The 24732-nt window shown below is 45.4% G+C and overlaps 1 protein-coding gene across 1 annotated transcript; it reads left to right on the forward strand.

The window, feature by feature from the left end:
• Window positions 1-1437: 1437 nt before the first annotated feature.
• On the forward strand, window positions 1438-24453 carry LOC126276951 (uncharacterized). Its single transcript, XM_049977318.1, has 3 exons — window positions 1438-1549; window positions 20527-20841; window positions 24225-24453. The coding sequence occupies exons 1-3, from the start codon at window positions 1510-1512 to the stop codon at window positions 24263-24265; spliced, it is 396 nt and encodes a 131-aa protein (XP_049833275.1). The 5' UTR covers window positions 1438-1509; the 3' UTR covers window positions 24266-24453.
• Window positions 24454-24732: the final 279 nt, after the last annotated feature.

Here is a 24732-nt window from a genome sequence, read left to right on the forward strand (position 1 = left end):
ATGCCCATGCAGCCTCAACGCGATATCACAGTTCATCAAGAGTAGTGACTGACGTATTGTGACGAGCCAGTTGCTGAGCGACCATTGACCAGACGTTTTCAATTGGTGAGAGATCTGGAGAATGTGCTGGCCAGGGCAGCAGACGAACATTTTCTGTATCCAGAAAGGCTCGTACAGGACCCGCAACATGCGGTCGTGCATTATCCTGCTTAAATGTAGGATATCGAAGGGATCGAATGAAGGGTAGAGACACGGGTCGTAACACATCTGAAATGTAACGTCCACTGTTCAAAGTGCCGTGAATGCGAACAAGAGGTGACCGAGATGCGTAACCAATGGCACCCATACTATCATGCTAGGTGATACGCCAGTATGGCGATGACGAATACACGCTTCCAATGACGCCAAACACGGATGCGAACATCATGATGCTGTAAACAGAACCTGGATTCATCAGAAGAAATCACGTTTTGCCATTCGTGCACCCAGGTTCGTCGTCTAGTACACCATCGCAGGCGCTCCTGTCTGTTATGCAGCGTCAAGGGTAACTGCAGCCATGGTCTTCCAGCTGATAGTCCATGCTGCTGCAAACGACGTCGAACTGTTCGTGCAGATGGTTGTTGTCTTGCAAACGTCCCCATCTGTTGACTCAGGGGTCGAGACGTGGCTGCACGATCCGTTACATCCATGCGGATAAGATGCCTGTCATCTCGACTGCTAGTATACGAGGCCGTTGGGATCCAGCACGGCATTCCATATTACCCTCCTGAAACCACCGATTCCTTATTCTGCTAACAGTCATTGGATCTCGACCAACGCGAGGAGCAAAGTCGCGATACGATAAACCGCAATCGCGATAGGCTACAATCCGACCTTTATCAAAATCGGAAACGTGATGGTCCGCATTTCTCCTCCTTACACGAGGCATCACAAACACGTTTCACCAGGCAACGCCGGTCAACTGCTGTTTGTGTGTGAGAAATCGGTTGGAAACTTTCCTCATGTCAGCACATTTTAGGTGTCGCCACCGGCGCCAACCTTGTGTGAATGCTCTGAAAAGCTAATCATTTCGATATCACAGCATCTTCTTCCTGTCGGTTAAATTTCGCATCTGTAGCACGTTATCTTCGCGGTGTTGCAATTTTAATGGCCAGTAGTGTATGTTATGACTAGACGTTAACATGTGAACTAAAAAACTACTTTTGGGTTGCAGAATTGATGCTCCCAACCTCGTAGAAGGCCAAGAAGGCATTGCTCCAGTGGAGCACGGCTGTCGTTTCCATTAAGGCTCCAGCAAGGTCACGGAGTGTAAAAGAAGCGCAGACAGAGCGATTCAGCTACCGTACCAGGAAAAGCCGTTGCGTCAGAGCAGAAGAAGGAGCATCGGAAGGCGCCGAACAGCGGGAGGGGAAGTGTCGACACGCGAGGCGAGGCGTGTGCCGGCGGCGTCTGCGATATAAGGGGGCAGAGGGCTTCCGCGCCAGGAGCAGGACCCACCACGCTGCAGACATGACGACAGCCGCTCTCTGCCTGCTGCTGCTCATCGCCGGTAAGTCGAGGCGTCTCCACGCCGTTAACACTGGTACTTATCCCCGATAACACTCATCGTAGGACATACGCTGTGGCAGGCGCGAAGGAACTTGGCCCACTTCTTGCAGCGGTGTACCGTAGGTCTCTAGAAGAGCGTAGCGTTCCAAAGGATTGTAAAAGTGCACAGGTCATTCCCGTTTTCAAGAAGGGACGCCGAACTGATGTGCACAACTATAGACCTATATCTCTAACGTCGATCAGTTGTAGAATTTCGGAACACGTATTATGTTTGGGTACAATGACTTTTCTGGAGACTAGAAATCTACTCTGAAGGAATCATCATGGGTTTCGAAAAAGACGGTCGTGTGAAACCCAGCTCGCGCTATTCGTCCACGAGACTCAGAATGCCATGGACACGGGTTCCCAGGTAGATGCCGTGTTTCTTGACTTCCGCAAGGCGTTCGATACAATTCCCCACAGTCGTTTAATGAACAGAGCATATGGACTATCAGACCAAGTGTGTGATTGGATTGAAGAGTTCCTAGATAACAGAACGCAGCATGTCATTCTCAATGGAGAGAAGTCTTCCGAAGTAAGAGTGATTTCAGGTGTGCCGCAGGGGAGTGTCATAGGAGCGTTGCTATTCACAGTATACGTAAATGACCTTGTGGATGACATCGGAAGTTCACTAAGGCTTTTTGCGGATGATGCTGTGATATATCGAGAGGTTGTAACAATGGAAAATTGTACTCGAATGCAGGAGGATCAGCAGCGAATTGACGCATGGTGCAGGGAATGGCAATTGAATCTCAATGTAGACAAGTGTAATGTGCTGCGAATACATAAGAAAGCAACTGGAAGCAGTTAATTCCATAAATTATCTGGGAGTACGCATTAGGAGTGATTTAAAATTGAATGATCACATAAAGTTGATCATCGGTAAAGCAGATGCCCCGACTGAGATTCATTGGAAGAACCCTAAGGAAATGCAATGCGAAAACAAAGGAAGTAGGTTACAGTACGCTTGTTCGCCCACTGCTTGAATACTGCTCAGCAGTGTGGGATCCGCACGAGGTAGGGTTGATAGAAGAGATAGAGAAGATCCAACGGAGAGCAGCGCGCTTCGTTACAGGATAATTTAGTAATCGCGAAAGAGTTACGGAGATGATAGATAAACTCCAGTGGAAGACTCTGCAGGAGAGACGCTCAGTAGCTCGGTACGGGCTTTTGTTGAAGTTGCGAGAACATTCTTTCACCGAGGAGTCAAGGGGTATATTGCTCCCTCGTACGTACAGGTATGTCTCGCGAAGAGACCATGAGGATAAAATCAGAGAGATTAGAGCCCACACAGAAGCATAGCGACAGTCCTTCTTTCCACGAACAATACTGGGCTGGAATAGAAGGGAGAACCGATAGAGGTACTCAGGGTACCCTCCGCCACACACCGTCAGGTGGCTTGCGGAGTATGGAAGTAGATGTAGGTGTAGATCATGAACCTTAGCTTTGAGGGCTGCAGATTTATGGAGCTGTTTCTAAGAGAACGGCATTGTTTAGCGTGTAATAATTATCGTTAGGGATGAACCATTTTCACTTTTGCAATGAACGAACTTTTTTTAGGGTTCCGCTCTTCAGTCCTTAAAAACGGACCCTTATAGGATGGCTTTTTGTCCATTTGTCTGTCTGATGGTCCGACTGTTAAGAACACTTTTTCTCAGGAACGGGTAAACACATCAAGTTCCATTTATGTCTCATATTTAGGTCTGTAGTCCCTTGGAGGTGTCGAGATTGTAAGCCTCTAAGTCAACGCAGCCAAAAAATACGGTCATTTATGTCACATGTGTTTTGATACTTGCAAACTCACTCTGAAAATCTGCTACGTACTCCCTGTTCACCTAGAATCATGAAATTAAGTAAGAAGCGACGTTTGACATCACAAGTAAACTAAGAAACCTGAGACATAAAAAATTTTTTTTGCCATTTGAACATGCAGTTGCATTGATCGTCCGCCAAAAGCATAATAGACGAACATTACGGCATGCATACATGAAATGTTGTCGTAAGTGAATAAGATATGTTTTCTTGAATTTTCTCTCTCTACATACCTAAACTGAAGTCCTCTGCTCCTTCTTTTTGTAAGTCTGCGCTAGTCTCAGGAACTACTGTAGAGATTTTGGTAGGTTGTTGGAGTTCCCGGGACCAATATCTTGTCAGTATCGATATCGACAATAGGCATAATTAAGTCGTTCGGAACCCTCAATGAGCGAGCCCTACACGCACTTTTGAAACTAACGTCATCGAACAACATTTCATTAAAAGATGTCAATCCGAAGTCTGTTTGTAACACCACAGTGCTTTCCTAGGCGTAGTCCTAGTACGCCTTTCCCTTCTTCCGACTTTTGAACTGATTTATCCAGCCTTTTACAGGGGGACCCACAGTTCGTTATACAACAAGAAATAAGAAGGTACTTTTTTGATGTTTTTTGTCGAGTACTCGTTTTTGTCGTGAGCTGTTTGAAATCTGACAGTAACTAATGAGCGCTAAAGCCCACTCAAAATGTTCGCCAGTGAGTTAAGTTGGATTATTAAATTTAATGAACTTGAGTGTTGAATACAGCGGTCACAAAAATTATGGTCTCTCGGAAAAATCGTTTGTGCCATCCTAGGCTTATTGTGCTTTACGCCTGCTCCAGAAATATACGATTTCTCATACAGCAAATATAGTGTTACTGTAGCTATGCTTCTCGGGCGAGGCGTCGGATGCCGCTGTGAAGTTTCCACAATATCTCATCTGCGCAAATGATCGCCGTCTTCAGGTGGGGCGAAAGCACTGCTGGGCTGGGCTGTGACCGAAGCCTCCTTCATTAAACAACGCTTATCGACAGATATGTGAATTTAGTTCCGTATTATCGTGTGTGCATGAAGAGATTATAACAAAATTGTTAACGAATTGTCACAGGAGGTGTGGAGAGTGGTATACTAGACACTGGTTTTTGTGTTGTCTTGTTCCTGTTGTAATATCAGTTAATCATCATGTTAACCGTGCACCTAATCATACCAGACCGCAACGACTGTGAAGCAGGATCACGTGCGTGTTTGCGCTTCTCGTGGAAAGAAAAGTTCGTATACCAAAGTTTCGAGCTATAAACTTCTGTTACTGCCAGAACTGACTGAAAGTTCAAGCCATGGCACCACCGTGGCTGTAAACGTTTATCAAAATTAAAAATTTATCAAAATCGTTACAGCACAGTTTCGGCTTCTGTGCCATTTTCAAGTGTTACTGATGACGCTTTCATTTTGGCATACCTGTGCATCAACAGAGCTTTAAGCAAATGAACACTAGTCGACAAGTTCGGCAAGAAACAACGTCTGCACTGACTTTCTGTAAGACTATCAACCAAATGTGTTACGAACAGGGTAACAAATGAACTAAATAAGACAGTTTACGTTAAGTGTCAGATCTCAAACACGTGGCTTCAATTTTCCTTAAATTCTTATCGAATGGGAAATAGAAGATAAAGAAACTGATCGACTCGACAAAATGGAGGCTCTACTCGTCCCCTCCACACCGTACCAGCAACAGATCTTACGTAATAAAGTGAACGTTACCAACCGTAGAAACTGCAGAGAACCAAAGCACATACCACGCTAGAGCTTGAAGTGTTCAGAAATCAAACTCAGTAAGCAAGTATTATTACTACTTCTTAAGATTTTCCAGATACACTACAGGTCTAAAAATTTGTCGTGCGTCATCAATGTCCATGTCAGTCAGAATTGGCATATACCTTTTCGTATTTGAGCAAGTATTGGAATGTGTTACGAGAAACTGTAGATTGTATACGCTCCTTTTATAACTGCAAGTTGTACGCACAAATTAATTAGTTACTGTTGTAACTACACACAGCCATTAAGTTTATATAGAGAAATACTGTTCAATAATTTACATATATATATACATTTTTTTTACTCCAAAAGGTTTAGCGGACTGCTGGAAATCAGGTCAGTTATAGAGCCTCAGAACATCCCAGCTAATTACCTGGCGAAATGATATTGAGTCAGAGGAGTTACCAAAAAATTAATGTGAGGTGTGTTTAGTTTTTCTCCTTTTGTCTTAAAACATAGTAAAAATTCCCGAAAACTTTTAACAGAACCTTCGGATTGCAACTATTTAAGGTACAGTATTTAGACACAGTCGTCTATTGTCCCAGGCAACAGTCCGATAGCATGTGTATGAAGCAGTGGGTAGTTGCATTTTTGGTTTTGTACTTGTTACTATCTATTCCATGAAATGACCCACCTAAACAGAAACTTGAGTTTATAAACGAACGGCGAAAATTAATTCGATAGCTATTAACTATCTAGTTTAGGTTACAGAATTGCTTAATTAGTCTGAATGCCCAAACCAATCTAACATCAGTTTGAATTGTTCACTAGAACGGCTGGCGAGACTGTACGTCATCGATATAAAGAACTCTATGCGCTAGCTCAACGTTAAATGTTGCATTTGCTCGACTAGGTACCAGCGTTTGCAATAAATTCGTCAGAAATTTATTTTGAGGATCTGTGCGACTCGTAGACAACAGAAACCACTGTTATGCAATACTAGGATTCAACAACAGTATATCCGTCTATATGAGGCGGGAATAAGTGCTTAATTAGTTCACTCAAGAATGAGCTCTTCTGCAAAACCCACAGTCACCAGTTTTAAAAACAGTTTATTGGTATTACACTATACAGCCATAAAGTAAGCCAAGGTCCTTACAGTAATATTGTATTCTGCAGAATATGACAAATTTTCTTATCGTTTATTGGTAGAAGTTCACTACACTTTTCTGTCCTCTCATCAGCTCCAAAAACGTAACTTTTCGACTTATATTTCCCCTCCACGAATACGAGTATACTTATTCACAATCGGCATTTCCACATATTTCAATTGTGCCGTAAAGAAAGAACGCGGTTGTTACGAGTGTTATACAACATTAAGGTCTATAATACACTTCTGGAAATGGAAAAAAGAACACATTGACACCGGTGTGTCAGACCCACCATACTTGCTCCGGACACTGCGAGAGGGCTGTACAAGCAATGATCACACGCACGGCACAGCGCACACACCAGGAACCGCGGTGTTGGCCGTCGAATGGCGCTAGCTGCGCAGCATTTGTGCACCGCCGCCGTCAGTGTCAGCCAGTTTGCCGTGGCATATGGAGCTCCATCGCAGTCTTTAACACTGATAGCATGCCGCGACAGCGTGGACGTGAACCGTATGTGCAGTTGGCGGACTTTGAGCGAGGGCGTATAGTGGGCATGTGGGAGGCCGGGTGGACGTACCGCCGAATTGCTCAACACGTGGGGCGTGAGGTCTCCACAGTACATCGATGTTGTCGCCAGTGGTCGGCGGAAGGTGCACGTGCCCGTCGACCTGGGACCTGACCGCAGCGAAGCACGGATGCACGCCAAGACCGTAGGATCCTACGCAGTGCCGTAGGGGACCGCACCGCCACTTCCCAGCAAATTAGGGACACTGTTGCTCCTGGGGTATCGGCGAGGACCATTCGCAACCGTCTCCATGAAGCTGGGCTACGGTCCCGCACACCATTAGGCCGTCTTCCGCTCACGCCCCAACATCGTGCAGCCCGCCTCCAGTGGTGTCGCGACAGGCGTGAATGGAGGGACGAATGGAGACGTGTCGTCTTCAGCGATGAGAGTCGCTTCTGCCTTGGTGCCAATGATGGTCGTATGCGCGTTTGGCGCCGTGCAGGTGAGCGCCACAATCAGGACTGCATACGACCGAGGCACACAGGGCCAACACCCGGCAACATGGTGTGGGGAGCGATCTCCTACACTGGCCATACACCTCTGGTGATTGTCGAGGGGACACTGAATAGTGCACGGTACATCCAAACCGTCGTCGAACCCATCGTTCTACCATTCCTAGACCGGCAAGGGAACTTGCTGTTCCAACAGGACAATGCACGTCCGCATGTATCCCGTGCCACCCAACGTGCTCTAGAAGGTGTAAGTCAACTACCCTGGCCAGCAAGATCTCCGGATCTGTCCCCCATTGAGCATGTTTGGGACTGGATGAAGCGTCGTCTCACGCGGTCTGCACGTCCAGCACGAACGCCGGTCCCACTGAGGCGCCAGGTGGAAATGGCATGGCAAGCCGTTCCACAGAACTACATCCAGCATCTCTACGATCGTCTCCATGGGAGAATAGCAGCCTGCATTGCTGCGAAAGGTGGATATACACTGTACTAGTGCTGACATTGTGCATGCTCTGTTGCCTGTGTCTATGTGCCTGTGGTTCTGTCAGTGTGATCATGTGATGTATCTGACCCCAGGAATGTGTCAATAAAGTTTCCCCTTCCTGGGACAATGAATTCACGGTTTTCTTATTTCAATTTCCAGGAGTGTAGTTTCATTTACCCATGCATCGAAAGTTGTTCTGTTAAATGTGAAAATAGAAGCCAACAACTATCCTGGTTTTTCCAGTCACTTTTTTCAGAGGGACAGGAATCAAGAGATTCACTGTAGACAATGCTGTTTAACCACAGACACACAATGCTAGACTGGCAACAATGCGTCTTTTAGGGAACCTGACTTTTGGTGAGGTAAGATGGCGGTGTGAGCACGTTTGTGTATGGGACTATTACGATTTTCTGAAATAAAATGTCATTGTAGACTTTTCGAGGCTAATCAAATTCTGTATTTGAGCAAATATTTGCTTACTAGTTGAGGTTAACATATACACTGTAGAACTGTATTAGGTGAAAGATATCATACTACATATACACACGTTTACATACGACCGTAATTTTCGAAAGAACACTGAAATGAATAAAGGCATTTGTTATGAACGACAAATAGCACATTCTACCTACAGTAGCAATTTCGTAACGAGCATATTTTTCGAAGAAAAGCCATAATTGATCGAAACTGGTTAGAAACACATCATTAAGCTGTGTCTGTTAATTCTAGAGTTATTAAACCCGCTAAAATGTACATAAACTATTTAATCAATGCCGGTATTTCAGATATGACAAACTGTAATGTAATTATTTAGAATTACATACAGCACAAAAGCAAATATACGTAGGATTTTTTTAGCTATTCTTACAAAGTGACAAGTTCCTTTCCTTGTACCTTCCACCTGCTGTACGAGAAATTACTGTTAAGCACGACGCATCTATTAACCATTTTGTCAAAACTCTAAAGGTAACACAGTTATATCAGTCTAACCCCATTTCTTACCACTGTTTTATCAGTAAATAAACAGCTGCTTACAAGTCCTTTGCGCTGGCCGCCATATTTCTATTCTAAAGTGACATCAGTGGTGCTTAATACGGTATTGCCTGCCTACTAACGTATGTCTGCGTGTTTACCATAGAGCAAGAATATCTGTGGAGAGGACATCCAGAGCTGCGGAACATAATTATTGTAGTCAACCATTATCTCAGAAATACCTGGCTGTATAGTTACATAGAAATTAGTCCTCACGATATTAACTCTTTATTAGGTTGTATCTCAGTATTTTCAAATCACAACGTTGCTCTTTGCGGAATTAACTATCAAAAATGCCTTTTCTTAATTTGGTGTACTTCGATTTGCATCCATAGGAGCAACTATTATCCGCCTTTATTGTTACTAATAAATAAATGTTTTTAAACACAGTAAACAGGTGTAATATTAAAGACTCAGTCTTAATTAAATTTGCCTACAAAAGATGTTATACGTAAGTCACATGATTATACTGGCTAGATGATGAGGACATGCGTAGTACGCTTTAACCTACATTCCTGCTTCGTGCTATTTCCTAGTGTGTTCTGTATACACTGTATTTTGATCTACAGATGTTAGAGTTTAGCGTTGCACCTCATTTCTTGTCATGGTGGCCACAAAGTGCCACTAGATTATGAGACGAGTCGCTTTACAATTAGGGCATGTCCTTGCATGAATCTATTCCATCCGTTGTTTCAGATTTCTGGAGAAGAATGAAATGAACTATATCAGAACTAATGCAAAAATTTTTGTATTCTGCTGTACAATTTTAAAACTCGAGCTTGATCTGGGAACTGAAAGGCTGGTGAGAAAATCGTTTCTGTTTTATTTTCGCTTATGCTTTACCCGTTCCTCCTATTGTTGTGAAAATGACGCCAAGGTATGTGGTAGAAATCGATAAATTTCCTTCTTCCGCAATTCGTGGTATAGACAAAATGGTAAGATAGATGATATATTAGATACTTTAATAACAAATCATGAAATATTTGTAATTCGTATAATGAGGCCCAAACAATACAGATGGTTTCTGAACAAAGTTGCTTTGTTTACCACAATTTATGTTGCCACTTGGACACGTTGTTAAATACCATATTACCAAAGCTTGAAAATTTGTGATTCGTAAAATGAGGCCCAAACAACGAAGACGTATTTTGACCATAGTTGCTTTGTTTACCAGAATTTAAGTTGCCACTTATATATGTTGTAGATGTGACAATATATTTCTGTCAACACGATATTAAATGTAGACTTTTCAGAAAGGTGGTCTGCCCGCCGACATGTTGCCACAGTTGTTTCGTTTACACTTGAGAAATTTCGTTGGGAAGTTCTTGCCCATGCACCATACAGTTCCTCTCTCTCCCCATGCAATTTCTATATTTTTGGAGGCTCGAAGTAAGACGTTCGAGGCCGTCGATTTGCTTCGGGCGAATAGGAGCACACCTACGTACAATAATGGTTTCTTAGGGAACGTTAATATTTTTCCATTAAGACACTGACCGTTTTCACAGAAGGATAAATTTATTAACAGCTTTGGGATTACTTTTGAGATGCAAACAGTTTATTTACTTTTTTCCCATGTGACTCGATTTAGAGTATGGTTAGTTGCAGACTGGAAAACTTGTAAGGGTATTGTACGGTAGGTTGTGACGAGAAATAATTGCTAAGAAAAGAAATCGATACGTTGCGCCTTTTCCGAGACAACTGGCATAGAAGTTAGCCTATCAGGTCGTTGCCCGAAGAAACTGAAGCGGCCCGCCCGCTACGATTGGTGTCACTTGTTCTCATAGCGTATATAACAGCGCTCGAGACTGGTCAGCATTTGGTTCAGGATCGGTCCCTACTTCCGATCTATGTCCAATTTCAGTATCATTCTCTTGCTCGGTTTTAGGAAACCAAACGAAGACTCGTTTGCGACACCATCTCTGGCGAGTCGCTAGAATTTGCGCCCTCGACGGCCTGACTGGGTAACTTCAATGCTAATTAAGTTGGAAACGGCGCAACATATCGAACTGCTTTCTTAACAAGTATTTCTCAATACAATCTACCCTAGACATCTTTACAAGCTTTTCAGGCTCTTTATGACTACCCTGTATATGTGATGGACGTTATGGACCCCTCTCCTGTGCTGTGCAGTTAAAGCAGTCTAAATAAGGGTCGCACAGCTTCGCTTTGAATCACGAGACAGGGTTAAAATGGTCTATAGTCATACACGGCTAATGAGTGCCCTGTAACAATCTAACTAGTTTCCAGAGACCTTCAGATTCGACCACTAGATCGGAAAACGAGCACCGCAGACTGCCACCATATAGCTTCCAACCAGATTCTAGTTCCACTTGCAGGTACCACAGATTATCAACTCGATAAGCAAAACAGGACAAGAATTCCAAGGTGAAAAGGAACAGGACACTAACAAAACGCAACATTTCTAGTTTCCAAGTGAATAGATGTAATTTATTCACTTCCATTAGACCTCGCCAAGCCCTCGTCGTCTATTAAACCAGCTAGCTAATTGACTCTTCTTCCGAGTACATGTTTGCACACTAAAGTGTAAGAGTAACCTAGAAACTGGGAGCAAAGTTTTCTTCACTGATAAGTAAAGTAGAGACGTGTGGCATTAATAGCTGGGAGACCTCGAAGGGAGGTTCAGTCGCCTGAGTGGAAAGGCATTCCCCAGCATTTGTACTCGAAGGCACTTTTCTTTCGCTAAGAGTTGTGTGACGAAGTTTATCTGTTAATGTAGGTGACTGTAATGTGTGTGTGTGTGCGTGCGAGTGCGGAGTGTTCATAGTGTTGGGTGCCGGCATATGGTCTACTCCTCGCGAATAGCACCAAGGGGACCACCGAGCTTCACGTCCCCATCCTACTGATAGATCACCTTCAACAGTGTCGCTTACCCTCCCTTCTTGGAAAACTGCGGAGAGGTTTAAAAATTAATCCAGGACGCCGGCTTATGGGGCGCACGGTTCTAGGTGCTTCAGTCTGGAACCGTGCGACCGCTACGGTCGCAGGTTCGAATCCAGCCTCGGGCATGTATGTGTGTGATGTCCTTAGGTTAGTTAGGTTTAAGTAGTTCTAAGTTCTAGGATATTGATGACCTCAGATGTCAAGTCCCATAGTGCTCAGAGCCGTTTGAGCCATAATCCAGGACGTTGGCACAAAGATCTTACGCCATCTCGTCTCCTGTCTCCACTGCCGAGAAGGCAGTGGTAAAGCTGTTAGGAGCATGCGGCGTACCCGAACCAACGGCTGTCTAAGGACTGCCCGCACCCGACGTTGCTTATCTGAAGGAACTGGTGCATCAACCTCGACACGGCCGTTGACTCTTTACTGATAAAAACACTTAATTTATCGTGAGGCTCTCTCGCTGCCGATCTGGTACATGAGACCGTTCACCGAGGGCCAACGAGCCGCCTGCTATCCTCCTGACTCCTGCAACGCATCGGGCGTAGTAAGGCCAATCTTGAGTCTGGTCACGCACTTGTGTGTTCACCAGAGGCCAGTAACAAACAAAACAAACCCCAAATAATTAATAATCAATACATATGATTTTCCATTCTGGATATATTCTTAATGGTTCATTGGTGTATTTGTTATCACGTTATCAATTTTATTTTGAAGTGTCCGAATCCTGGATAACAGTTTACCTCTGATTAAAAATTGAAGAGCGCGTAATATATTGATTCCTGACGTGATGAGGAACAGTATTCCGGAATCTAACGTCGGATGCGACCATTTTGAGAGAATTGACTAACATCTTAAGATGGCGACAACCAATAAATTCAGACAAAAATTGAAATAGCACTTCTATTTCCTTGAGGAGGCGTAGTCAAGGCAGGTTGGGAAACCTCTGGGGACAAAAGATGTTTTCTGTTCTCTAAGTCCCGGCAGGTAGTCCTCGACCACTGCTCCTCCCTGGAATTGGTATGAGTCCTATTTCTTGAGGTCGGAAGCGTGCCTGCTCGCGGACGTTCCAACGCCATGAAACGCCAGAGCGCAGCTGTCTCAAACCCTGTTTTGTCAGGTTTTCGGACCACCGGTTGTATCAAGACGAGTCCGACACGCACAGGTATACTCCCGACCACCTTCGGTCAGGTTAAAAAAGTTTGTCTTCTTATTGATTTTATCCCTACTGGATGAGAGGTCGTGGTTGCGAATGTCAATGTTAAAAAATATATCGACTCAACCACTTGTTTATAGTGTAAAATACTAAGATTGACGCGTTTAGGAAGTCAAGCTTCCATCATCAGAATAATAAAAAGTAAAATAACCTGTTAATAGTCTGCTCAGTCTGTTGAACAGAGGTCAGAAATGTCTATCGTATATACTCGTCACCTTTCATAGTAGAAGCGCGAACTACATAGCGTTGTTGCGTGAGACTAAGCTTTTCTACAAGCGGTCATTTCAATGACCATCTATCGTCATCTCAATCGCTGTCTCATGGGTTCAGCTCTATTTGTAATACATTAGATTTCTCATAGGGATTCAACTTTTTCCGGCGCTTTATATCCAGGTGTCGTTCAAGTTCGTCTGATAATTACGTTGGTTCCTGTATTCACTTATTAAAAAATGTTCTAATGTGTGTGAAATCTTATGGGACTTACCTGCTAAGGTCATCAGTCCCTAAGCTTACACACTATTTAACCGAAATTATCATAAGAACAAACACACACACCCATGCCCGAGGGAGGACTCGAACCTCCGCCGGGACCAGCGCCTTAGACGGCTCAGCTAATCCCAAGCGACATTCACTTATTAAAATTCTTGTATGTCAGTAGCTTATGTTGTCAGTGAACGCTACTCCCTGCTGTATGAAAATTCTAGTAGTTTATGTCGTCAGTGAACGCTACTCCCTGCTGTATGTAAATTCTAGGACATATCCTAGTGTTAAACTTTAAGGTGTCTTATTAGAGTTGTGTGAACTGCCCATTTTCCTCATTTCCTAATTAACTGGGGTACCCTACAAGTTGGAACGATGTTCATTGTCTTCCACAGTCGGACCTGAGGTACATCTCCGTTAAATTCGCGGCAGCTTTTCGCCTCAAAAGGCACGGCTGAAGTTGGAACCTGACACTACTGTGGTGAGCAGTTTACGAATGGCTGCCCAGCGGTTACAAGCTGTCGATCAGCTGCGGGGTTTTGCGAGCTCACAGCCACTCCTTGAAATTTTGTTGAACCTTTAACTCTTTCAGCCACTCAGCCTCAGGAACAGAACTTCAGCCATTTCTCGCTCCCACTACTAGCGCAAGTCAGTACGGAGTGTTTTTCGCCGAGGGTGTTCAAAGCGTTTTTCCAACAGCTTCTGGGAAATAAGTGTCCGAATTTTAAGCCAGCGCACTATTCCCCAACTACAACACACTTAGAACAATTGCACGGAGACTCACGTATTGTCTCCGGGCTGGGAAAACCTCCCTCCACTGGGAACTGGAAACCGGCCCTGGCGACAATAATAGCGTAGAGAATGAACCCAGTAATTATATGTTACGAAGCCACACCCTAGACTTTTATCAAATTCCTGTACCCTACGCTATCTGATCAAACGTATCGCGACACCTAGTAGCGGACATTAACATTGAGCATGTGACCAACGTTTGCCTCTATGATGGCTTGAACTCTGCTAAGCAACTGTCAGTGAGATATCTGAATGTCTGTGGAGGAATGGAAACCCATTCTTCGTGAAGAGCCGAAACTAGAGAAGGAAGTATACTCGACAATGGGATCTGAAAAGAGGGAGACGTGCTAACTGATCCCAAAGGTATTCCATTGAGATCTGGTCGGGACTCAGGGTTGGTCAGCCCATTTCAGGAATGTTGTTGTCCACAAACTATTGTCTCACAATTACTGCTTAGTGACGGGATGTATCACCACTGATACAATCATCTCTGAACTGTCCCTCTACTGTAAGGAGTGCACATGTGTTCATATCCTTGCTTATATAGCATTTTCTTAGCCTAATAAGGGGATGACACAGTAACCAACAAAAATACCCCCATATGGTAACTCCACCTTCTGTGTAATTGAGTTGGCGCTATACAAGATGGTGGGTAACGTTCTACGTGCATTTGCGAAACCTAAGCCCATCCATCCGGTTACCGCTGGTTTTATTGGTTAATCACTCCAAGTCCGTCTTTTCCAGTCATTCACTTTCCAGTGGCGTCGCTGTTCGCACCACCTAGAACGTCGCCTCAATCTACATATACATGTACTCAGATACTCTGCAATCCACTGTATGGTGCATGGCGGAGGGGTACCTTGTACCACTATTAATCACTTCCTCGCAAATAGAGCGAGGGAAGAACGACTGTTTTTTTTTTCTTTCTCGCACACGAACCCTAATTTTTCTCAGCTTATGTTCCTGGTCCTTTCATGAAATGTACGTTCGTGGCTCTAGAATCGTTCTGCAGTCAACATCAAAAGCCGATTCTCCAAATTTTTTCCGGCAGGTGCTGAAGCTTCCCCGTAATACTTGCGTGTTATCCAAACCACTGGTAATAAATCTAGTGGCCCGTCTCTGGATTACTACGAAGTTTCCTCTTAATTCGACCTGGTGGAGATCCCAAACACTCGAGCAGCACTCGAATACAACGGGTCGCTCTAGTGTTCCATGCATGGTCTCGTTTACAGATGAAAGCACTTTCCTAAAGTTCTCCCAACTAAACGGAGTCGACAATTTGCCTTCCCTACTACAGTTCTTAAATGCTCGTTCCGTTCGATATCACTTTGCAATGTTACACCCACATATTTAATCTATGCAACTGTGTCAACCGGCACTCTACTGATGATGCATTCGAACAGATAGCGATTGTTTTTCCTGCTCATCTGCATTATCTTACGTTTAACTGTACATTTAGAGCTAGCTGTCATTTAGTACGCCAGCTATAAATTTAGTCTTTATCATCTTGTATCCTCCTACAGTCACTCAACGAAGATTCTTTCCCGTTCACCAGAGCATCACCAACAAACAACCACAGATTGCTGTCACCCTCTCCGTCAGATCATTTATGAACATTGAAGAACCGAAGAATCTGGTACACCTGCCTAATATCGTGTAGGGCCCTCATGAGCACGCAGAAATGCCGCAGTACGACGTGGCATGGACTCGGCTAATGTCTGAAGTTGTGCTGGAGGGCATGGACATCATGAATACTGCAGGGCTGTCCATAAATCCGTAAGAGTACGACGGGGTGGAGATCTCTTCAGAACAACACTTTGTAAGGCATCCCAGACATGCTCAATTATGTTCATGTTCGGGGAGTTCGGTGGGCAGAGGAAGTGTTTAAACTGAGAAGAGTGGGTGTCGTATTATCCTGCTGGAATTGCCCAAGTCCGTCGGAATGCACAATGAACACGAATGGATGCAGGTGATAAGACAGGATGCTTACGTTCGTTTAACCTGACAGAGTCGTATCTAGACGTATCAGGGGTCCCATATCACTCCAACTGCACACACCCCACACTATTACAGAGCCTCCACCAGTTTGAGCAGTCCTCTGCTGACACGCAGGGTCCATGGATTCATGAGGTTGTCTCCATACCCGTACACGTCCATCCACTCGATACAATTTGATACGAGACTCGTTCGACCAGGCAACATGTTTCCAGTCATCAACAGTCCAACGTCGGTGTTGATGTGCCCAGACGAGGCGTAAAGCGTCGTGCCGTCGAGTCATCAAGGGTACAAGAGTGGGCCTTCGGCTCTGAAAGCCCGTATCGGTGATGTTTCGTTGAATGGTTCGCACGCTGACACTTGTTGATGGCCTAGCATAGAAATCTGCAGCGATGTGCGGAAGGGTTGCATTTCTGTCACGCTCAACGATTCTTTTCAGTTGTCATCGATCCCTTTTCTTGCAAGATCTTTTTACCGCCCCAGCGATGTCGGAGATTTGATGTTTTACCGGATTTCTGGTATTCACGGTGCACTCATGAAATGGTCGTACGGGAAAACCTCCACTTCATCCCTACCTAGAGATGCTGTGTCCCATCGCTCGTGCGCCGACTGTAACACCACGTTCAAACTCACTTAAATCTTAATAACCTGCTATTGTAGTAGCAGTAACCGATGTAAAAACTGCCCATACACTGGTTGTCTTGTATAGGCGTTGCCGGCCGCAGCGCCACATTCCGCCTGTTTTACATATATCTGTATTTGAATACGCGTTCCTATATAAGTTTATTTGGCGCTTCAGTGTATGTAGAGAATAGCAGCTGTCCTATCAGACTTCCCTGGGGCACTCCTGATGATACACTTGTCACTGGTGGACACCGAACACTGAACACAGGAATTTGTGGCTTATGAAGAGCTGCTCGACCACCGTACCCCATTTTTTTTCTTCTTAAGCACATTAATAGTATTAGCTGAACTGCTGGCAGCGCTGTGGAACTTTCGGGTGAATCGTTGCTATGATTTCAAGTGATTTTTTACAGCCACGCTCCGTGATTGTCGACGGACCGCCGGCCGGAGTGTCCTAGCGGTTCTAGACGCTACAGTCTGGAAGTGCGCGACCGCTACGGTCGCAGGTTCGAATCCTGCCTCGGGCATTGATGTGTGTGATGTCCTTAGGTTAGTTAGGTTTAAGTAGTTCTAAGTTCTAGGGGACTGATGACCTCAGTAGTTAAGTCACATAGTGCTCAGAGCCATTTGAACCATTTTTTGAACCGACTAAAATTGACCCCTAGCCAATGACTGACGTGCGGATCTTCTGCTCCAGTCGTCGAACTTTGATCCTTACAGCAGGTGTTTCATGGCCTAGAAAGGAACTGATTTACAACAGAGTCGGTAGGAAACCTAGAGACAATGAAAGTCATGATAATCTGGAGAACTATATATTCAAAAATGCATACATAAAAGAGACGTAGCTCTGTGACTAGTTTCCGTAAATTGTCACTCACAGAGTCACTGGTGAACAATAGAGTTGCTGTAGAACAAGCTGAAAGTAGCAAGTTCACGCAAAAAAACGATATTCAGAATAAAAAGCAGTCACCAGAGAGAGCACAGAAATGAAATAACGGATATCACTGTATCAAAAATAGCTAACCTTGTGTCACGCTTACGGTATCAGTAACAAAGGTTGGCCAGAACAGCTTACCACGCTATATGTAGATCTGCAGCGCCAGTATCTTGTGGCGCAGACGTAGAGGTTCAAATGGCTCTGAGCACCATGGGACTTAACTTCTGAGGTCATCAGTTTCCTAGAACTTAGAACAAATTAAACCTAACTAACCTAAAGACATCACACACATCCATGCCCGAGGCAGGACTCGAACCTGCGACCGTAGCGGCCGCGCGTTCCAGACTGTAGCGGCTATAACCGTTAGGCCACATCGGCCGGCAGACGTAGAGGTAGTAGAGTCGCAACCACTATAACTGCGGTGTGCGTAGTGAGTCTAAAGATCACGGGTGAACGCGTATGACTAATCTAGGCTGTTCCCAAGGTAACGGGAAGCACTAGCCACCAAAGACGTTAACTGCTCTACATTCAATCTTGCGAAGTTTACACCTCTAGAAACTGCAACGGGATGGGCAGGAGAGCTGCTGCCCAGGTTTTTTAAAGACTCGGTCCATGAGCTACGGTGCACCTCCACGGTACACAAAAAGGTCCTTTTGGTCAACATAACTGGAGTGACAGGTGCAACCGTTCCTGCAGTTCTGGCCGCCTGCGGTGACTGAGTTCCGGCCCTCAAGTTGGGTGACCTGAACTGGCGCGAATTCTCAGAACGCGGGATGTACTCGCTTGACGAAATTTTGAGACAGACATTTTTTTATTGCTGGCAAGTGAGGAGCCGCTCGGCGAAGCTTGAGTGCTTACGAATTTTTTTGTTAATAACGCATCTCAATTAAAAAGCAATAGCAATAGCATCGCTACAATACTAGGCAAAAGCCTGATTTTCACAGCTTTGGGTTACATCTAACTTTGGCACACAAAGAGGCGTGTTACGCTGCCACAAAGATCTTTGGTCACTTACCAAACAGTCTGTAAGACAGTGAACCAACATTTAAAATCAAATTGAAAGACTTTCTGAATAAGAATTGCTTCTACACAAAAATGAATTTTTTGATGTAAATTACTTATCTTACAACTAAAAATAAAAACATAAATAAAGAAATACACTCCTGGAAATGGAAAAAAGAACACATTGACACCGGTGTGTCAGACCCACCATACTTGCTCCGGACACTGCGAGAGGACTGTACAAGCAATGATCACACGCACGGCACAGCGGACACACCAGGAACCGCGGTGTTGGCCGTCGAATGGCGCTAGCTGCGCAGCATTTGTGCACCGCCGCCGTCAGTGTCAGCCAGTTTGCCGTGGCATACGGAGCTCCATCGCAGTCTTTAACACTGGTAGCATGCCGCGACAGCGTGGACGTGAACCGTAAGTGTTGATGGACTTTGAGCGAGGGCGTATAGTGGGCATGCGGGAGGCCGGGTGGACGTACCGCCGAATTGCTCAACACGTGGGGCGTGAGGACTCCACAGTACATCGATGTTGTCGCCAGTGGTCGTCGGAAGGTGCACGTGCCCGACGACCTGGGACCGGACCGCAGCGACGCACGGATGCACGCCAAGACCGTAGGATCCTACGCAGTGCCGTAGGGGACCGCACCGCCACTTCCCAGCAAATTAGGGACACTGTTGCTCCTGGGCTATCGGCGAGGACCATTCGCAACCGTCTCCATGAAGCTGGGCTACGGTCCCGCACACCGTTAGGCCGTCTTCCGCTCACGCCCCAACATCGTGCAGCTCGCCTCCAGTGGTGTCGCGACAGGCGTGAATGGAGGGACGAATGGAGACGTGTCGTCTTCAGCGATGAGAGTCGCTTCTGCCTTGGTGCCAATGATGGTCGTATCTGTGTTTGGCGCCGTGCAGGTGAGCGCCAGAATCAGGACTGCATACGACCGAGGCACACAGGGCCAACACCCGGCATCATGGTGTGGGGAGCGATCTCCTACACTGGCCGTACACCTCTGGTGATCGTCGAGGGGACACTGAATAGTGCACGGTACATCCATACCGTCATCGAACCCATCGTTCTACCATTTCTAGACCGGCAAGGGAACTTGCTGTTCCAACAGGACAATGCACGTCCGCATGTATCCCGTGCCACCCAACGTGTTCTAGAAGGTGTAAGTCAACTACCCTGGCCAGCAAGATCTCCGGATCTGTCCCCCATTGCGCATGTTTGGGACTGGATGAAGCGTCGTCTCACGCGGTCTGCACGTCCAGCACGAACGCTGGTCCAACTGAGGTGCCAGGTGGAAATGGCATGGCAAGCCGTTCCACAGGACTACATCCAGCATCTCTACGATCGTCTCCATGGGAGAATAGCAGCCTGCATTGCTGCGAAAGGTGGATATACACTGTACTAGTGCCGACATTGTGCATGCTCTGTTGCCTGTGTCTATGTGCCTGTGGTTCTGTCAGTGTGATCATGTGATGTATCTGACCCCAGGAATGTGTCAATAAAGTTTCCCCTTCCTGGGACAATGAATTCACGGTGTTCTTATTTCAATTTCCAGGAGTGTATTAATGATGGCAAGGGAAGAAACCTTTTCTGGTAAGTCACACAACATTACGAAGTGGCGTGTTGATGACCTGTGGAACAAGTACTAATGTAATCTGATCTCTAATCTAAGCATATCAAATAGCAAACAGCGGGCAGGCTTGTGCGATAAGGCGAATTGACGGGTGGCTCCTAGTAAGCAGCGGTTTGTCTGCAGCGTCGGCGAGCGTGTCAGACGCGCAGTTCTGGAACCAGTGGGACGGCTCGCCCTGGTGGCTGAACCAGGACCAGGAGCCGACGCAGCGGCCGCAGGTGCGGCCCCGGCCGCGACCCACGCCGCCCACGACGACCAGCACGACAGCGGCGGCGGCGGGGGCGGCGGGGGCGGGTGGCGGCGTCCCGGTGGACAGCTTCGGCCGCGTGGCCGGCTGCGACTGCCCGGCGCCGCCGCAGTACAACCCCGTCTGCGGCTCCGACGGCGTCACCTACAACAACCCGCAGATCCTCGAGTGCGCCAACCGCTGCGGCCACCGTGAGTGCAGTACACAGCGCACGCGCTCGGCGCCGGGCTTCATTTAGGGATGGCGGAAACCGGCCGGTTAAAACCGATGCCGGTATTTTAGTTCGGCATAAATCTCATCTTAGAGACACTCGTTGTTAAAGTTCCTTGTCCGAAATCACTCTGTCTACTGGGGTAGGTGGTGTGCAGTTACACCCGTTTACCAAGGCCCCTCCTAGCTAGCGAAATCTTGTCATTCTAGGGCTGATGAATACTAAAGGACTCTTTAACATCGCTAGTGTGTGTCAGCTACCATTTTGTCTCTGACAAAATTTGTTTCCCTTGAAGGGGATTATTTGCTCTAGACGCCTGATGCAAAGACTTTCTAATAGGCTACGGCACGTATTTCCAGTTTCGTTTTTGTAGCGTGTACCTGGAGTCAGCCCAAACCAATACAGGGTGTTCCATTGATCGTGACCGGGCCAAATATCTCATGAAGTAAGCGTCAAACGAAAAAGCTTCAAAGAACGAAACTTCTGTAGCTTAAAGGGAAACCAGTTGAAGCTATGGTTGGCCCACTAGATGGCGCTGCCATAGGTCAAACGGATATCAACTGCGTTTTTTTTAAATAGGAACCACCATTTTTTATTACATATTCGTGTAGTACGTAAAGAAATATGAATGTTTTGGTTGGACTACTTTTTTCGCTTTGTGATATATGGCGTTGTAATAGCCACAAACATATGGCTCACAATTTTAGACGACAGTTGGTAGCAGGTAGGTTTTTAAAGTAAAATACACAACGTAGGTACGTTTGAACACTTTATTTTGGTTGTTCCAGTGTGATACATGTACCTTTCTGAACTTATCATTTCTCAAAACGCATGCTGTTACAGCGTGATTACCTGTAAATATCACATTAATGCAATAAATGCTCAAAATTATGTCCGTCAACCTCAATGCATTTGGCAATACGTGTAACGACATTCCTCTCAACAGCGAGTAGTTCGCCTTCCGTAGTGTTTGCACATGCATTAACAATGTGTTGACGCATGTTGTCAGGCGTTGTCGGTGGATCACGATAGCAAATATCCTTCAACTTGCCCCACAGAAAGAAATCCGGGAACATCAGATCCGGTGAACGTGCGGGCTGTGGCATGGTGCTTCGACGACCAATTCACCTGTCATGAAATATGCTACTCAGTACCGCTTCAACCGCACGCGAGCTATGTGCCGGACATCCATCATGTCGGAAGTATATCGCCAATCTGTCATGCTGTGAAACATCTGGTAGTAACATCGGTAGAACATTTCGTAAGAAATCAGCATACATTGCACCATTTAGATTGCCATCGATAAAATGGGTTCCGATTATCCTTCCTCCCATAATGCCGCACCCCAAGATCGCTGATGTTCCACTTGTGGCAGCCATCGTGGATTTTCCGTTGCCCAATAGTGCGTATTATGCCGGTTTACGTTACCGTTGTTGGTGAATGACGCTTCGTCGCTAAATAGAACGCGTGCAAAAAATGTGTCATCGTCCCGTAATTTCTCTTGTGCCCAGTGGCAGAACTGTACACGACGTTCACAGCCGTCGCCATGCAATTCCTGATGCATAGAAATATGGTACGGGTGCAATAGACGTTGATGTAGGATTCTCAACACCGACGTTTTTGAGATTTCCGATTGTCGTGCATTTTGTCTGCTACTGACGTGCGCATTAGTCGCGACAGCAGCTAAAACACCCACTTGGGCATCATAATTTGTTGCAGGTCGTGGTTGACGTTTCACATGTGGCTGAACACTTCCTATTTCCTTAAATAACGTAACTATCCAGCGAACGGTCCAGACAGTGGGATGATGTCGTCCACGATACCGAGAAGCATACATAGCACACGCCACACGCCCGTAGGGCATTTTGATCCCAATAGCCATACATCAACAAGATATCGACCTTTTACGCAATTGGTAAACGGTCAATTTTAACACGGGTAATGTATCACGAAGCAAATACCGTCCGCACTGGTGGAATGTTACGTGCTACCACGTACTTATACGTTTGTGACTATTACAGCGCCATCTATCACAAAACGAAAAAAGTGGTCCAACTAAAATATTCATATTTTTTTATGTACTACACGAATATGTAATAAATTCGGGCCAACCATAGCGCCATCTGGTTTCCCCCTTCAAGCTAGGCGAGTTTCGTTCTTTGTAGTTTTTTCGTTTGATGATTATTTCGTGAGATATTTGGCACAGTCACTATCAATTGACCACCCTGTATTAATCATCACGTCTTTTATACGACGGCCATTGTCAGCAAAAGGCGTCAGTTTGTTTCACTTTCAAAACAAAATGATTTTTAAAGCGGAATTTTGCGCTCTTATACAATATAGCGGACCCACATTAGTCTATTGCGACATTTGTTTTATCGGTATGTATTAAAGGGACGAAGAATAGCCAGTAAAACACGAGGAACAGCCAGTACTCCACCAATGACGACACTACCTTGACCCTGACCGCCAGACAGTAGCAGCACTGCTCGGTCGCTGCTGGAGTACTAGTTATTCTTCGTGTTTTACTCTTCCCGTCTATGCATATTGATAAAACGAATGTCGCTATAGGCTAATGTGGGTCCGCTCTATCGAATGGGCACGTGAATTTCCGCTTTAAAAATCATTTTGTTTGTAATGGGAAACAAATTGACGTCTTCCGTTGACAACGGGCGTCTCATGAAAGACATGATGAGCCGCATTTCGTTGGCCTGTCTCCAGCTCCACACTGCAAAAACAAAATTGCAAATATCTACAGAAAGATCAGAGAATATGTGTGTGGAGACTTTTAGGTGGGATGCCCTGCACACTGAGCTTCAAAGTCTTTGCAGTGGTTTGCAGTCATTAAGGTGCTAGACTTGTATTGGGAAAGATGAAGGTTAATATTTCAGTCGGACCATCCTCATTTTGGTTTTCCGTTATTTCTATAAATTGATCGAAGTGTTTGGCAGCATGCTAACTTGAAAAGACCGTCAATAACTACCTGTCCGACCCAAATTTGACGCCGGCCTATGCGACCGAGCGGTTCTAGGCACTTCAGTCCGGAACCGCGCTGCTGCTCCGGTGGCAAGTTTGAATCCTGCCTCGGGGATGGATGTGTGCGATATCCTTAGGTTAATTAGGTTTAGTTCTAAGTCTAGGGGACTGATGACCTAAGATATTACTTAAGTCCCATAGTGCTTTAAACTAATCTGAACCAAATTTGACCCTCTCTCCCTCTCTCCCTCTCTCTATAGCGACTATATTTAAAAGTGTCTTTCTTTAAAAATTCTTGCCTTATACCATGTAACAAAAGCAAGGCGTTACGTAAGCAGCCTTCAAGAAGTGTTGCTCCGGTACTGACACAATATCCTGGTGTTGCAGCGGTAACCATCGACTTCATCGGGCTGTGTGTGGCTGGCTAGCTACCCTTACATCTTGACTTCTGGATACTTCCGTCAGCTGCCAGCACCTGGCAACTTCGACTGCCGGCACAGCGTCCTCACACTCAATTCTTTGAGGCGTCGCATTTCAACTGTGACATCTTGTTTATACTTACTGAATTTGTACAAAATAAATTGCATGTGGCATTGTGCTTATTTATTAATCCCAATAGTGCATACACTGACTTTATGACAGAAACACTTCCAAAATAAACAATCATTGGTATTAAAAAGTTTATACTGACGTCGGGGATGATCAGTTTGTGTTGTGCAGAAATCCTGGAACACATGAGGCAGTACTGACCATATGAAGCAGCATAGAAGATAGGCTGAAATGGACTAGCAGTTATAGGTATAAAAAAAGCTTCTTACAGTGTTGAATGGGTTGTCCTCTTTCGAATTCTGAGGGAAATACAGGGAACATAATGTAATATACAAATTGTACATTG

This window comes from Schistocerca gregaria, chromosome 1 (assembly GCF_023897955.1).
Source record: "Schistocerca gregaria isolate iqSchGreg1 chromosome 1, iqSchGreg1.2, whole genome shotgun sequence".
NCBI lineage: Eukaryota > Metazoa > Arthropoda > Insecta > Orthoptera > Acrididae > Schistocerca > Schistocerca gregaria.